Genomic DNA, 17725 nt, shown 5'->3' with positions numbered 1-17725 from the left:
ATATTATAATTCCTGATATTGATATTCCCAATACAGTACAGTGCTGATTTATTTCCTTACCAAACAAAGAGTTTTTGAAACAAATTTAATATTACTAGAAAAGCACAACACTGTTGTGTTAGTCAAAATTGACTTTAAATTGTTAGTTTTAGACTATTGAAGAAAAGGAGTTTATGAATGAAATGATTCCATCAATTAGATAACTGAGTAAAATCAAAATCTTACTTATCTGAATGGTGTTCTGATGAGTCCAGGTCACCACCAAAATAAGATAGTTTAGTCTTTCTGGCAATATAAAATATTTTTGATCCACTTATATTGTGATCAGGATTGAAAAAAATAGTCTTTTTCTCTTTGGGGGAAATTTGCAGATTATATTTAATCTTTATTTGTTCTTGCTCCCTGGAAAATATTAGTTGCTTGTATTGAAAGCTCAGTCTTTGAAGAATAAGCATGAAGGTGGTACAGTTTCCTTGCTTAGGTTATCAAGACAGCTTCAGCTTTATCATACCATCTTCAGATAATTAAGAAAGCCTATGTTCACTTCCTTTTGGTAAGGCATTTAAAGGATGCAAACCAGAATTGCTCCTGAATTATTACAGAATAGATTGGTTCACAGCTATGGTAAGAGCCTCTTCAGTATAAAGTGCAGAACAACTATTGTTTGATATGTTAAAATGTAGCATACAAATACTCCCTCAGATATTTGGGAGTTTACCATAGTTGTGATATGGGAGAAATAACATCCCCGCACATAATTTCAAACTGAATGCATCCAAATTGGAATCTCATTGTACTTTGTTGCGCGAAGAAAAGTAGCAGCATCATTTACCAATGAAATTAAAGCAAGCTTAGAATTCCTTTAACATCTTATATACAGTACATAGCCCAACTTAATGACATAAAAGGATGAGTTCCCATTGGTATACATTCTTTTTTACTCAAATCTATGGTAACCTTTTACAGATTAAAAAAGTTGTAGTGTTATTATGTAGTTTAACAGCTATATCACGGTCATTTAGGACTGTTTGCATCATAACTTATATCTGTTTTCATTTCCTTATGATGATATTGTATGTTGTGTGCACTAAACCAGATATAGTAATGCAAATACATTGAGATAAGGCTGTAAACTTTTAAAAATATCAAATTAGAACAGTAGCCTTAACCATTTCCTTCTTGTTATCACCATCTCAGTAGCCACCATGTTTCATTAATCACCATTTTCATTAATGATTTGTACTTAGTTATAATTAGCACTGTTGAATGTAGAAGAGTAAAATAACTCAAGTTTATCACATTTTGATGTTTACATTTTGTTAGGTGTTTCTTTGTATAATTTGTTTATGTTAGATTACGTAGTTTAGTTTCTCTCACCAGTCCCTAGGGAATTGTGCATTTTTGTTGATGTCAACATAAATCATATATTGCCATGTCACAAGAATACCATGGTTCAGTACAGTAATATAAGAATAATATCAAATTATGATTTTGATATGTTTGGCCTCATGTTTTGTCTTGAAGGGTAACTATTAAGTCCTTTAAAATCTTATGACAAGTAATTTAGGATTTGTATATTTTTTATGATAATTTTGCTGCTGCTTCCTTTCTTAATGGACCTGGAATTTAGCATTTATATCTTGTTATATAAAGTAGTCTTTAGTAAAAAGTTCATTTTTCTTCCAAACTTCATCCTGAATCCATAAGAGCAGGTAATAAGTAAAGAAGATTTTCACACCTATACCTTTTATGCATCTTTTCTTAATTGTGGACACACATTATTTGATTAAACTTTAATTAGTATTGATTTATACAATTATCAAGCATTGTGAGGTTCATATCTATTAGATATCTTTTAATCTTAATAGCAGATGGTTGGTAGATTTTAAAGATATTGAAGAAATAAAAAAAAATTAACCTCTACAAGCTATGAATAATTAGTGTGCTGTATTTCCAAGTTAATTAGAATATTTTTTTTTTTAGAAGACAGAATTATTATTGTTATTTATAGATTCCATGGTGGAACTACAGGTGGTAAAGCAAAGGGCTTAAAACCGAAGGGACCCAATAGGCAAAGCATCCCATTACAGTAAAGAAACAAAGTAGTAAAGAATAAACCTGTCATAAAAGAGCAATAATTATGAAAGAAATATAAATATATGATTAACAATATTAGTCAGGTAAGTAGCAGACATACCCCTACGAAAAGAAACTCATGTTAACCTGTTCACTATAGAAGTATTTGTACCAAGTTTCAACTTCTGAACCTTTACCAATTCAACTGTTTGTTTGGTATGATCATTCCATAATTGGTTATTGCCAAAATCAAATTTCTTGAATACAGTACTGTGTAGTATTTAGTGCTATGAAAGAAAAGGAAAGACTTATAATTAATTGCATACAATACCTAATACTATGTGGCGGATGGTATAGTATGGTAAGGTCTGGATACAAAGGAGGGCCAGAATTATGAAAAATCTTATAAGTGTACTGCAGGAAGAAAAACTATAGGCTACTTATGAAGTTAATGCATAATTTTCTTTCCCAGTTGAGAGAAGTTTTTGTGAGTTGATAATTTGAGATTGTTTGACTTCTGCACCTTAAATAAAGTTGTTATTTTGACATTCTCTGTTAAAGCAATAAATGCAATTCAACTTAAACCCTTGAGATGTCAACTGTTTCTCTATGGTTTTAATGTAAAAAAAAATAGAGCCTTCTTTTACCCATATGATTAATAAATAGCTATCCAGTCACCAAATGACAACATGAAGATGAGTGATTTATCATGCTCATAATACAATATAGTACATGACATTTTTAAGGGTATCATCCCAAGATGTATTTATATCCTTTATAATTAAATATCTATTACAACTTAGTTAATCTTCACTTGGACAAGAATGTTGAAGAGAATTTTCTTAGTTGAATCTCCACTAACATTGCACTATACTAGACAGTTCATAGCAACTTTTAAGAGGTGTAAGAATAGAGAGGAGAGGATAGAAAATTAACTGATGCAAAATCAACCTGATGGCAAGTGGAAAGGAAAATTTAGGCTGGAAATTGGTCATTTTGGTGCTATGGGAAAGATTTTGACTGTGAATACAATCCTATACTGTATACTGAATATAGCAAATGGTGTCACAGAAAATTCTCAAGATCACTAAATGTATGTGGAATTAGACATTATCAATGCCCAAAATGTATTAGAAAAGCAAATGAGGATAAGAAGGAATTGGAGAGCCATGTTGTGGTATATGAGCAGATCCTAGAAGAGGCAGCACAGTTTTATCTTGGGAATGCATTGGCCTACGAAGGGATTGAGAAGGCAGTAAGGAAATATAGCTGCAATTTTACAAACTGGGAAAAGATGACAAGGCTGATGATTAATTCAAATTCATCTCAGAAGTGGAGAGAGATCATATTCCTATGTTGGCGATACTGTACAAGGCATATATTAGTCATGAAGTAGATATTTGAGCACTGGCAGAAAATACAAGTAGTTTCTAGAAGTATCATTATAAAATGGCCACTGCGTGGTTTGAAGATTTTATTGTGAATGAGGTATACAATGTCCAATTACTGGAAATGGCCAGATCCTAAAGATTTGAAGAGGTTTGGACGTGTGAGGAGAAGGTATGAAGGAAAGTTTGTCAAAAAGAAAGTAAACTAAATATGGAATGAGTAAGACCAAAATCAACAGGAAAGACTAGGAAGTCATGGAGAAAGGGGCTAAAGGAAAACCTAGGCTCGGTGAAAGTTAGGCAGACATTGCACAGAACAGATGAGTGAGTGAGCAAGAAACTCATTTCATACCTAAACCCTCATAAATAATCTATGATGATGATGGTGCGTTTGAGAAACAACATATAAGATTATTGCAGCCATAAAATTTATGTACTTACTAGTGTTATCCATGCATTACCAAAGCTATTACTGTATAGAGTAAGCATGTTCCACTTTAAACTTACAGCAACAAAGCAAATTAACTCCTTTAAAGGTCTAGTACTTTTCTTCTCATAAATTGTGAAATTTAACTTGATAAAAAAATTTTATTCAGCTTAATCTTTTTACATTTTTCTTGATTTTTTATAAATTTATATTTTTTCTCCTGAGAGCATTATCTTTTAGGTCAACTGATCTGTATTGATTTGGTATAATAAAGAAACTACATATGTTTTAATTATGGCACGTTTACCCTTCTAAGAAGTACAGTATTGCAATGCTAATATTTTCCAAGCAGAAAAATAAGTTTTGAAATTACATTATAACTGTACTTCCCTGTTTTAAAACTTGCAAATTGACGCATGAAAATATTAATGTACAGTACTATGGAAGCTTGTCTCCAGCATAGTATAATGCTGGATATTGCATGATCTTCACTTACATGCAACTGAATTAATTTAAGGAAATCTTTACCATGTACGTATTGTGTTCAGAATGAGCATACAATATACAATATATTGATGTGTATAATTTTATTCTTTATAAGCTCTGAATTCTTAACAGAAAAAAAAGTGTAAGGGGGCTATTTTTTAAGTTTGAGAGGGAATGTTGTGATTTTTTTTTTTCATCTAATTGGAGTCTAGTTAAGATGATCCAGTGCAATATAATTCCTAGTATACATTTGATATATAATGCAGGTTATATTGCAAGTACAGTAGTGAATTTATTCAGATTTATCTATTTTGTATTGACTTCAAGGAAGAATTAAGGAATCTTTAATAGTTTTTTATATTTCATTTTGGTATTCTTCAATTTATTTTACAGTGATGCTATAATATTCATGTCTGGTAAGTGACCTTTCTAAATATGCATAAATAAGATGATGTTGAATATGACTATGTTATCAGGTTACCGATGATTAGGGAATTTCACTCATTTCATTGGGAAGACTCTGTCACTAATTTTGAAAATTTCTTTTTGTCTCAGGCTAAGTCCAGCCAAAAGCAAAGGAGGAACTCTGCCCCGTAACCACAAGAGTTCATTACCTGATCTTGGTCTTCCTGGTGGGTCCAAATCAAGCAAGAAAGAAAAGAGCATCAGGTAATTGAGGTTTTGATTACTTTTAGTGACGGTTGAACACACAATCAGTTGATTAGCATATATTGATATCTGTTAAATATTTAGTGATGCTCTCTTGCATTGTGTTTAGTAGAATTATATTTGTAATATCCTTATTTTTTCCAGCAAACTCTTACGTCGGGAAAGCTTCACTTCTTCAACACAGTGGTTTGATCGCCCAGATTCTCAAGTCCTGGCACCACCGCCACAGCCTATTATTGAGCTGAGTGAGCAGGTAAACTCTCCAGTAGGTGTCAATTTTTATTTTGTTATTATGTTGCTGCTTGATGCGTCCTAACCCTTGGAGCCTAGCCGTTGACATCTTCAGGCTACTTGCTTCTCCATCATATTAACCTCAAAACTAAAATGTGGTTTTCTCATGGTGTTAAGGTTTGTAAGTTCTAGTTCTAACCTCAGTAAATGTTTTATGTTATTTTCAAAGGAAATAATAATTTTTGCTTCGAAAGTTAAGGGCAGGTATCTATTTTTCTGCTTTTAATTCATTGTTAATTATTACATATCAGCATTTCATTAATCCAGTACAACCATTCATTCATACACTTTGACATAACAATACTGTACTGTATTTATGTTGTGCCTCTTACTTTATAATTATCAAGATAGAATTGTTCAAGAATTTGTAATTTGACTTTTTTTTTTTTAATTATCATTAATAATCACGTATTTACCCAGAAACAAACTTATAGCATATTCTTACAGGGTTATTAATCACTATCGATAAAGTTACATGGTGGTGAGATAATAGTACAGTATTTATCCTTTGTCCTATATATCATTCAGTGTTACTGTCATGTCTGGCTTTTCAGTGCAGTTCCTCCCACAAGGAAGACCACAAATAGATGTCCATGAAAGGAGACGATTTGTCTGTTTGTCTATACAGTATCATCTCATAGAACGTATGCCCCAGAACTCAAAACTTTTTTTAATATTTCTGTAAATTGTTAAAAAATTTTGCCCCTGAGATTTAAAACCAAAATTTTGAGGTCGTATAATTTGAAAGACCCTGCATGGAATGAGACAAATGCAACGGAGTCAGTTTACATGTAGCTCTCGCCCAGTTCACACCTGAAAAACATCATACCGTTAACTTTTTAGTTAATTTATTTTAGTATATGTTTGTGCATATTCATACACAATGGTAAAAATGGTCATATTGTTGGAGCAGGAGCAGGAAATGGATCCTGTCCCTCATTCATTTGTAAAGGAAAAGGTGGCAATATGGGCTGCTGAGTTACACACTTTTATAAAATATATCATCTTCATAAAGTAAGAGGTAGCAGACCAGCCAATTTGTATGATGATAATACATAGTTATTTTGGAAACATCTTGAAATGGACACTGAAACAATCCTTTCTAGATCACTTTTTGGTAATAAGGTCCTCAAGTGAATCACAGTTAGTGCCAGAAAAAAAGACAAAGAAAAGAAACAACCCTAGAAGGACAGTTGCGCAACATTTTCATGGAGGAAACTCCCCTACCAAACAACCTGAACACCTCTTCCTCCCCTTTCCACCACATACCACTCAAGCTTTATATACTGAACTGACTGTATTTTGATAGTGTAAACTGTAAAAATGGCCAAGAATAGGAGCATCCTTGGGTGGGGGAATCAATTAATGCTACAGTATTTCCATTCATTCATATGGGAAAATTGATTGGTGTTCAAAACTGATTGTGGAACAAATTACAGTACTGTATGTTCAATATCTGTGGTACCATTTTCGTTGCTATCACACCAACTACTCTCACATTCGTCAAAAGATTTCATTGAAACTAATAACTATAACTATACATTGTCAAAGCTATTATAGTCCAACCTTATGCAAAGGTAGCCAATGATACATAAATGTGCATGATTGGGGAAAGATCACCCATCTGCCAGTCTACTATCATTAATTGGAATTCTCTTAGAGAAAAAGTTTGGTTGGGGGCCAGTGAAAGACATTGGTAGTAGTACTATTAGTTGCTTGTTAATTTTTACCCCAATCAAATGGTTCATTAGGAAGTGTGATGAGATCAAACTTAAGTCTTTCTACGGGCTGCATGATTGCAAGAGCCCGTGCTTAGCCGCTAGGGCCAGGCTATCTTCATCAACAACAACAATCAAGGGATTTCTCTGCATCATTGAAAATTGTAAGAAGGACATCACATGCTCTAAAGCCTTTGTGGAAGCCAAATTGCTAGGGAATAGATGATTACCTTTAGATACGGGAGTTATAGAAATTGGGCAGTAATCAGCTGGGCTAGAATTACAACAAACACTTTTATTTAATGGAATAATATTACCAATTCTCCAAGTGCAAAAAGAACCTTTTCTTGCTAACTTGTGGAAAATAACAGACAAGTTAGGCACCAAGAAATCATGTCTTTAAAAAAAAAAAAAGAAATATCATTAGGACTACACCTCCATAAGCATAAAAATGTTTTGATTTCATGGGACTAAAAAGCCTCAGGAAAACTCGAATCAAGTTTTTCATTACTCTATTTTTTTTTTGTTGGATATGTACATCCAGCTCCATGTGACCTTACATTACTAATTGTTTATCTGCCATTCTGTAGCTCAACAGTATTTCATCACCTGTAAAACAGACGATCAATCTTTTCTACCCTTTCCAGTTATAATTTCCTGTAATACTTTTTTTAATTGTGAATGATTTATTTTCATCAGTTAAAATGAAGAATATATGAAAAGATTTTTATGATGAAAATTTAAGTTACGGCCAAAACTATTTGTTTTCAGCATTGATGATCTTGGTTATTGATGAAATCAGTCAGTTGGGTAATCTTCAGATAAAAAGATAATCTTCTGTATACTCTTTGCTATTAGAAATCTTGTATAATTTAAAGTCTTATAGACTTCTCTGGGGTTTTCATTGTATGTATTCTTTTATCAAGAAAATTTCCCTTTGACTTGTAACCAGAACAATATTTGTTGCAAGAGTTCATTGTTTCGCAAAGAGCAAATTTCCCTTTGTTTTACAGGCATAGGTGTAAACAGAATGGAAGAAATCAAGATAGTGTATTCTAATTTCATGTGTCATATTATTCATGTGCGAATGATTAATTATTTCTCTGAACCTTCCCTGATGTTCATACAGTATTTGCTTCTCCAGTAGCTTGGTTTATAGACATTGGGAAGTGATTTTGTGATTGTGTAATAATTCCACTATAGATATCCGTCAAATGATAGAAAACTACTTTTTGGTAACAGAAATGTAAAAGTATGTTTACAGTATTTCCTTTGACACTAGAAGTCTGTTATAATGCATAACTATAAGGCATACAATGAATAAAAAATTCATCCGACGATGACAAACGAAACATATTTCTGCCACCGAGAAGGAGAAAGAGAGCGCCTTTATTATTGTCTTCAAAAGGTGTAAGGACTCATTCCACTCTAATTTTTTTTATATTGGTTTAGTCTATAAATATGAGTTCATCATAATAATATGTTTGTTCTTTCTTCAATTTCCTCCACTTACAAGTGACATGGGGTCCTATTGAACTATTAGCTGAATAATTCCAGTTTTTGGTATTTCAGGGCATGGAAATAGGAAATACACAGTTCACTCTTACATGTCAAATTGTGTGCAGAATGTCAATAAATGTAAATAATTATAGTAGGCTAACTTTTACTTGCCAAAACAATGAATGGACAATACTAATATGAAATATGTTACATATATAAGACATAAAAGTAATAATATTTTGTAATATTATTATAGTTACAGTATTATTATTATTATTATTATTATTATTATTATTATTATTATTATTATTATTACAAACTAAGCTACCATCGTAGTTGGAAAAACATGATGCTATAAGCCTAAGGACTCCAACAGGGAAAATAACCTAGTGAGAAAAGTGAAATAAACAAAGTAGATGTGATATTTGAGAAAGTTAGGAGAAAAATAAGAGAAAAATAAATCTTGTCATCTATGATCATATTTACAACCATCAGGGTTATAAATTGATCAGTATTACTGGTATTGAGGAAATTTTCTAAGATTTTTTAAGTTTATAACAAAACAAGAGGAATATTTTTTTAGACATTTTCCGGTAATTATTTATAGTATAGAGATAATTTGGTGTGATTTTAGATATAATTTTGTAATGGAATTCGACCAAACAGCAGCTCTTAACTTGCATGGCTGGTGTCATGGGTGGGAGGCAGAGGGGAGAGGTGGGGGGTGGAGCAGTTTAGCTATGTTTTACTTTAGAAAATGCTTTTTGTGTGTGATCACGTATGATAACAAAGAAATAAACCAAAATAGACCTTACCTAATAATGTATAATTGACTAGAATCGCAAATGTCTCAGTTGGTTGTGGGGGAAGATATGAAGATAGCTACATCTCTAAGCTGAGGGGTGTGGAGGTAGTTAAAGTAATGCCTCATATAGGGAAAGTCGCCATTGGCCAAGGAGAGTCCCTTCTTTGGGAATTGGTGTAAGTATTTCATCAGAAAATAGATATCTTTGTCTTGTATGGACATTGGAGGTAGTGTCCTTAATTTTCTATGTGGGATTAGAATGCCAAATCATTCTCTGACCAAAAATGCAACATCATTTCTAGTTAAAAGTTTGGTCACAGAAACTCTCAAAGAATTGGATCCAGATCTTATAAAAGCCTTGAAATTTTAAGGTTTAGGGCAAGTACACCTACATCTCTTAATCTTTGTAGAAATCTTTCTTTGGAGTTTTATCAGCAGGTCAATGGCGTACCATGTTGGTATTCGCTGAATGTTATCTTGAAGAATCCTGCTTTAGTAAGATTGCAGGGCTCTAGGTCTTATAGTACCTGCTGGTGATGTGTTCTTTCAACTTCAGTTCAGTTAATCTATAATACTCATATTTTCAAAATATTTCAAATGGTGTTAGAAAAATGGTCTGGAGTCCCATATGTCAGGGATGGTTTGTTACTATTAATTTAGATCAGATGAGTCTAGAATTTTAATTATTTTATACTGTACTGTATGTCAATTTTGTAATTTTTCTATCACTCTCCTTCATCGGCATCTCATCTTCATGTGTGTAGTCAGGAATGTGAACATCAGGGGAGAGTCATAGAAATAAACAGAACTTTTTTATTTCTATATTCACGTGATGTCAAAAGGATAGGAAATAGTTTGGCTTTGAAACTGAAATAACAAAGAGCCCCCAGGCGTTTTACTTCTTACCATTAACCACTGGAGTGGCATTACTTTACTAGAGGATTGTGTCTAATAAAAGGAAAGAAAATGGAATTTTTCTTTTTAATCTTAGTAATAGATGTTGATAAACTAATCTTGTGGAGCAAAAGCAATATGAACATCATGGGAGTATAGAAAGAAGTTCTATCAGTAAAATTCTGGTATTATTTACAGTATTATATTTACATTTCATATGATGAATTGCTCTGTTTAAGAAGAAGAATCTTAAGTAATCAATAAAAGTACAGGGTTTTGTTTCAAGTTCTAGGTACAGTATAATTAATTTTAGCGATTCATTTATTAGAACATTGGTGGTTCTCTCATGTTTTAAACACATGGTGTCAATGCCTAGACCAAGATTCAAGCTATGTTGTCTTACACACATTATATAGAATAGTGTAATTACAAGGATCTTGGCTCTTTTACACTGAGTCTTTCTTTTTGTGCAACAACTTTTCAATATATTTGTATTAGTTTAAAATTAAGACTGGGTACTAAATACTATAAACATATACATTTGATTGCTCATAAAAGACAAACATATCTCAAAAGGTACGGTCAGTAGGTTGAGTTGTGAATCCCTTTTAATAACAATTAAAATTGGTCACTTCTTTGCAGTCTACATTTTAGAATTACTGTATTGTTTTATCTAGTTAATGCTCAACTTATTTACATGTATGTCATCCCTTAATATTTTTTTTATTCAATCCTCTTTTTAATTGTTCAATGTACTGTACAGTGATACTTTTGAAGTAGAGGGATGTTATAGGTATCAATTATTAGTGTACTTTACGTATTTTTAAAATATCTTTTGATTTTTATTCACATACCACAAACATGGTGTTCTTATTCAGCGTATGCATGCAATATACAAAGCTTTTGATATACTTAAGCTATACCACCCAGAAAGGTCTGTGTAAGCTAAGTTATCATTAAAGAAAAAGTTATTTTTTTTTTAATTGAATATGTCTCATTTAGAGGGAGCCCGGTTATTAGTTACAATACTGTATCCGTGTTTCCCTTTTATCAATATAATCCAAAAGCTCAAGTGTTATTTCTTATATTTTACATTATTCTTTTAGCTCATCCGCTGCATTATGCTCAGTTCTGGCAATACATTGGAAGATATTTTCTTTATACTGTATATCATATTCAGGCAAATAAAAACAAAAATAAACTTGATCCACAATAAATGTTGTGTGAAGCACTTTTGCCAGACATGGAAGGTACTGATCAATAAGAGCATATTTGCTACTTACTGTAATTTTTTTCTTTGACAAAGAGATTCTTGTAGTGAACCACATTGTTTGCTACTAATTTTTTTTTTTTGACAAAGAGATTCTTGTAGTGAACCACAATTAATAGAAATAATAATTGCTTAGAGCAGAAGATCATAGTAGCACAAGGTACCACATCAATCCACATTTAACTGGACACACAGAGAAGGGTTGTAATAATTAAATAAAACTTGCAGTGAGATAATAAAAGATGCAGAAGCAAAATCATGAGGACAGGAGTAGCTTAATAGCAAGCAGAAAAGTATTGTTTGAAAATAATTATTATAAAAAACTATATGGAAAGTTTAAGAAAATATTGTCTCCAGCAATGTGTGAAGATATGTTGAGATATCAAGTTGATGCTTTATAGTCAGCAATATCCTTTATATTTCTAGGTTTCTCTTTTAACAGACAACTATAGTATATCCCCAGGTTCTATTTTAAAAGTTTTCATCTTCCTCTGTTGCCCAAGGTTTCTTTGTCAACAGAAACCACCATCTTGTGTTGTGCCCATATCTTATCTTTATAACCCCCCACCCTTCCGTATACCCATAGGTGTCTATTTATGTCAGCATCCTGCTCTGAAGTCCCACGTTTCTAATTTAGTCGTCAACATCCTATATTGTATACCCCCCCCCCCCACTAGGGGATTTGTGCCATCAGTGTACCTTTAATGGTTCACTTAATCATTAAAGTACTTAAGGGTCCTTGCAGCATTCCTTTGATTCCTAGCTGCATTTGCTTTATATCCTTCTACTTTACCTCCATTACAGTTTCCTTTTTTCCTTCCTGCCATAGTCTCTTCCAACTCGTACTTTATAGTGGGATTTCCAAGTTACACTTGGTTGCTAATTGGCATCACAATCCCCCAGAGCTGGACTGTATAGCCCAAAATTCATAAGACCAAATTGTTTCATATTGTATTTTACAGTCATCTTGGTGCCGTGAAAGAAATGCTTAATTATGAGAATTATGAGAAGCTTTAGCTTTTTGCTGTGTACCCAACAGCATATTTCCTTCCACATCCATAGCTGTATCAGTGCAGTAGTAGTAAAATGTTGCTGTGTAAAGAGTTTTACGATTTGTTATCTTTACTAAAATTCTGTGAGCTAGCTTAATTAATGCCTCAGCGTGCTAGCTTTGCTTTCCTTTATCGTCAAAATTATTGCAGTGGCTATTTTTAATCTACAATTTGTTAGTTCATGTAAGTTGACTTTTTAAAATGGTTTACACAAAGTAAATGCATCTCTTTATAGCTATACCTTGAATACCAATATTTGCGATCCTTGGAAAGACGAGTGATTTTGAAAACTAGTTTTTATTACAGATACGGACATTTTTCCTTCAGGTCAACCCATTTATGGGGCCATCAAGCAACCAAAAATTCAAGTCTCGCCTAGATGTATGTATTATATTCTTTAGTGAAAGAGTTTGGTACTGTATTTTGCTGTATAAAGTAAGGTTTTGGCATTGCTATGAATACAGCACATCTTAGCAATTTTTTAGTACTGCAAATAGCAGTAGAAATATGGGTTATTTCTTCCAGATTCACCATCACCTAATCATAGTATTATCTGCACTCTGTTTTTGATGAAAATAATCTTGAGAAAATATTAATTTTGTATTTTCAAGGATTGCAGAATGGCCATTTCATTTCCCAACTTCAGCACAGTATTTGTAGAATACCTGCTCTATGATATGTAATCATTATGTGGATATCAGTTGACTGTCTGTAATTGAATTTAACTTCCTAACTCACAATAGATGTCTTAACTTTTGTAGTATTTACTTGCGAGTTGATTATTATAATTATCATCATTATTGCAAACAAGCTGCAGCCTAGTTTGAAAAGCTGAATGCTATAACCCCAGGTGTCCCATATGGAAAGCATCCTAATGCGGACAAATAACTGTAAATAAAATATGAGAGAGAAATAAGGAAATTAAGACTAGGATAAATAATAATATAATGTAAACAAGTAAAAGATAAATTGATTCTAGTATTGTATATAGTACTCCACAATTTCAATACAGTAGTACAATCAAATGACAAAATAGTAGTCTGGAGCTATCTTAAGGTTAAGGTAAAAGATTAAAGGAATGAAGCAAATAAATATTAGAGGAACATTTTATTGGTACTAATATCAAATAAATATTAGATGAGAGAGGAAAATAACAATAACAAGGGACTTGGACTTTATTGGGTAAAATTACTCCTCTCTCACTGTAATAAAGACAACCTCCACATCTAGTTTAAATGATAAATTTCTGCAGAAAGAAATTTTAAAAATATCAGTTGTCTACTTTTTTTAACATACAAAAGTAGGTTTTATCAAAAAACATCATTTTAAAAGAACTCGTTTAGATTTTTATGCCATTGGTAATTTACCATTGTTTAGTGCAACCCTTAAATCATAAGTTGCATTTATCCATTGCCGTTTTAGATAATGAAGAGCAAATGTATTATAGATTTAAGCAAAAATTTATTGTCCAGTACATTCAAGAGCATGTCAAATTATTAATGCTTAACATTGGCAATAGTTGAAATATTGTAGCCAATAACTAAATTGATGTTGTTACTGATAAAGTAACAAATAAATAATTGCCAACACTTTTCTATTTGTTAAACTCCAAAAATAGAAGAATTGAAAGGCAATGAAAGATGCCTTATAGGTTCAATTTAGAGTACACTATACAATTTATTATCTCATAAATTTGAGCTTTACAAGAGTTATTGATTTAAAAAGTTGACAAACTTGTTCAAGTTACCATTTACAGTAGTTTCTCTAAGTAAGCTAATGCACAAATCTTTAGAGGGAAATCGAATTATAATTGTAATGTCGGTAGGTAAATGGGTTGATGAATGTCCAAGGTGACAATAGATGCTTATCCAATTTTATTTTGTGTAGTGTATTTTGCAATTTATTTTTTTACAATAAGTGCATTAACATCCTTTGCACCGAATACAGTACAGTATGCCATATGTAGCCAATCAATGTAAAAATTAATCAAATATATGAACAGACATGTTAGTTGATAAAAAATATAAAACAAAACAATGGGGTGCGATGGATGCATACCTTACTTTGGAAATGAGCTTCCTATCATTGCATAATAAAAGCTAGCTTGCACTGAAGAGCCCCTCTTTCTTCATCTCTTTACTAACATACAATTTGGGCTATTCATATAATTAAAACTTTTAGTCCTGGTTCTTAAAAAATCATTGAAAATTTTCACCTTTATTGCTAAGAACTAGTATTTTATGTAGATATTTTCATTTTCTGAAGCTGCGCTTCATAAAGTTAAAGCATATATTATGTTAAAGGTGAGGATCAAATGTAAAAAAAAAATTCTGTAAATTGAAATTGTTTTTCGACTTGTAAAGCAAATCCATTATTTGGTGGATTTCATTCAGTTGCATAAGAAGAAAGATAACAGGTGAATTGTGTAAGATCTAAAGTTATGAATGTTTTTAAATATATAAGATGTTTACAGGGCTGGGATAGTAAAGTATTTAATATCCTCATAGTGGTAACCTTTATGCACTATCATCAGAAAGGACCAAATATTTGGACTATATTTTAGGTCATTTATGATTACCTTAATTAACCACACTTACCATTAACCTCATCTACGTTTTCTTTGTGTTGTCAGTTTTGTAAAGTTACAGATTAATCTCTCTCTCTTGTTAGCAGTTGCACTGTATAATTAATTTTTGTAGCCTACTGTATATGGAATTTGGTGGAAGGATTGTAGTTCATCCCTCCAGAGAATTTTCTTGTGATGTATATGTAGAAAAAGTTCTGTTATGTAGAGCAAAATGCTAGTACTGTACAGTTTAATATATATTTATGATTATCACAAAAATATTATTGGAGTATACGGTATTAATATATACATGACAAGATATATACTATATTACATCATGGACATTTTATTGTTGTACAGTTCAATATTTTGAAATAAATACTCTACTTACATTTATTAAGATACTTGTATTTTGACTACTATTTTATTTACAGCTGGCTACAGAACGACCTTTGAGATCAGATGTGGAAAGAGAGAAACGAATATCCCGGCCTCGTTCCTGTAACCTCAATACTCCTTCTGTATCTACCACTCCTTCACCTTCATTGGGCTCAAGGGAAAGTCTTAGTAAGTTTTTTTTACCTCCATATAACTTCCTTTTAAAAGAATTGTTATAAATGTGTATTATTTCATGAAATTTCTTTACATAACAAAATGTATAAGGTAAAACTGCAGATTATAAAGTTTAATGTTATTATGATTCATTAGAAGTGCCTACCTCAACGGAAATCATTTAAAATAATGTTGAAGGAAAATCATTGACTGCCAAAGGTGGGAAGGTGTTGTGTGGTCTCCAAGGATTTTCCTCTGAAAAGGTATAACAGGGAATATACTTCCATCATAGGCCTATGATGTATAGAAAAGGTTTTATATTTTTTTCGTAAAGGTATAGATTCTGTTAACACCATTTTCGGTTTGAGGATACTATAGTGTTGCAAAAATTGCATAAAAATCACAATTAAATGAATTCATAATTTCATCTCTTGAGTTACAATCTCGATACCCCTCCTCCCTTTCATCCTGGCTTCAGTGTTTGATAGTATTGTAGGCCGCTTCTTTTAACCCCCTGCGAATATTCTCCAGTTGCAAGTTTTATTAATTTCATGTTTTTAGTAGTTTCTGGTATTCAAAAAAAGTTTATGATAAGTTTTTCTTATGCTTAGCATAATTCATCCTTGTGTTAAAAATGTGAAAAGCTACAAGATTATGCAGTGTGCATCCGAAGACAAGCTCCTGTCGTTGACTTTGTTGGGTGTTGTTATTAAATTTAGACTCACCATTTCTAATTCCTCATCTAGATATTAATCTCTGGCACCATCATTCAATTAGTTTGTTATGCATGTTGCATAAGATTGTTCATAACTCTGACCATCCTTTACATTCAGATCTTCCCTGACAGTACCACCCTATTCGTAATGCTAGGCATGCAGTTAATTCTAATAGTCAGGCCTTCTCCATCATGAGGCTGAATACTACACAGTATTCTAGAAGTTTTATACCCGCTTTGACAAAGTTGTTGAATGATCTCGGTTAGTTGAATCAGTAGAACTTCAAAATTTCATATATACATACATACATACATATACCAAGGCACTTCCCCCAATTTTGGGGTTAGCCGACATCAACAAATGAAACAAAACAAAATGGGAACCTCTACTCTCTACTTTCCTCCCAGCCTGACAAGGGACTCAACCGAGTTCAGCTGGTACTGCTAGGGTGCCACAGCCCACCCTCCCACATTATCCACCATAGATGAAGCTTCATAATGCTGAAATCCCCTAATGCTGCTACCTCCTCGGTCATCTAAGGCACCGGAGGAAGCAGCAGAGCCTACCGGAACTGCGTCACAATCGCTCGCCATTCATTCCTATTTCTAGCACGCTCTCTTGCCTCTCTCACATCTATCCTCCTATCACCCAGAGCTTTCTTCACTCCATCCATCCACCCAAACCTTGGCCTTCCTCTTGTACTTCTCCCATCAACTCTTGCATTCATCACCTTCTTTAGCAGACAGCCATTTTTCATTCTCTCAACATGGCCAAACCACCTCAACACATTCATATCCACTCTAGCTGCTAACTCATTTCTTACACCCGTTCTCACCCTCACCTCTTCGTTCCTAACCCTATCTACTCGAGATACACCAGCCATACTCCTTAGACACTTCATCTCGAACACATTCAAATTCTGTCTCTACGTCACTTTCATTCCCCACAACTCCGATCCATACATCACAGTTGGTACAAAATTTCATACATGCAGCAAATGCTTTTATATTGAACAAGCAGATACTGTATGTCTCTTTTTATAGTTCATATATGACATTCTGTTTTAATGTTGTTACTGTTCTTAAAATATTCAGTTTTGTTTATTACTTTTCATACAATTTATTCATTTCCTTATTTCCTTTCCTCATTAGGCTATTTTTTTTCATTTTGGAGCCCTCAGGCTAATAGCATCCTGCTTTTCCAAGTAGGGTTGTAGCTTAATAATAATACTTAATAATCTCTTTATTTGTTAACATTATTTATTGACAAAACATATATCTGAGGGAGAAATTTAGGTAAGTAAATAAGTTTTGAT

At 32.6% G+C, this 17725-nt stretch overlaps 1 protein-coding gene across 7 annotated transcripts in view; it reads left to right on the top strand.

Moving 5' to 3' along the window:
- Positions 1-17725, top strand: part of mbc (myoblast city) — a 169064-nt gene that overhangs the window by 134015 nt on the left and 17324 nt on the right. For 4 of the 7 annotated variants that reach the window (XM_068392117.1, XM_068392118.1, XM_068392111.1 and 1 more), the window contains 4 exons: positions 4933-5046; positions 5191-5311; positions 12883-12957; positions 15577-15709. In XM_068392117.1, the coding sequence (XP_068248218.1) occupies positions 4933-5046; positions 5191-5311; positions 12883-12957; positions 15577-15709 (443 nt within the window). The remainder of the gene's footprint in view (positions 1-4932; positions 5047-5190; positions 5312-12882; positions 12958-15576; positions 15710-17725) is intronic. The other 3 variants (XM_068392112.1, XM_068392116.1, XM_068392115.1) reach the window with 3 other exon arrangements.

Source organism: Palaemon carinicauda, chromosome 18 (assembly GCF_036898095.1).
Source record: "Palaemon carinicauda isolate YSFRI2023 chromosome 18, ASM3689809v2, whole genome shotgun sequence".
NCBI lineage: Eukaryota > Metazoa > Arthropoda > Malacostraca > Decapoda > Palaemonidae > Palaemon > Palaemon carinicauda.
The sequence above is the reverse complement of the archived record's forward strand: the minus strand, read 5'-3'. Positions and strand labels throughout refer to the sequence as shown.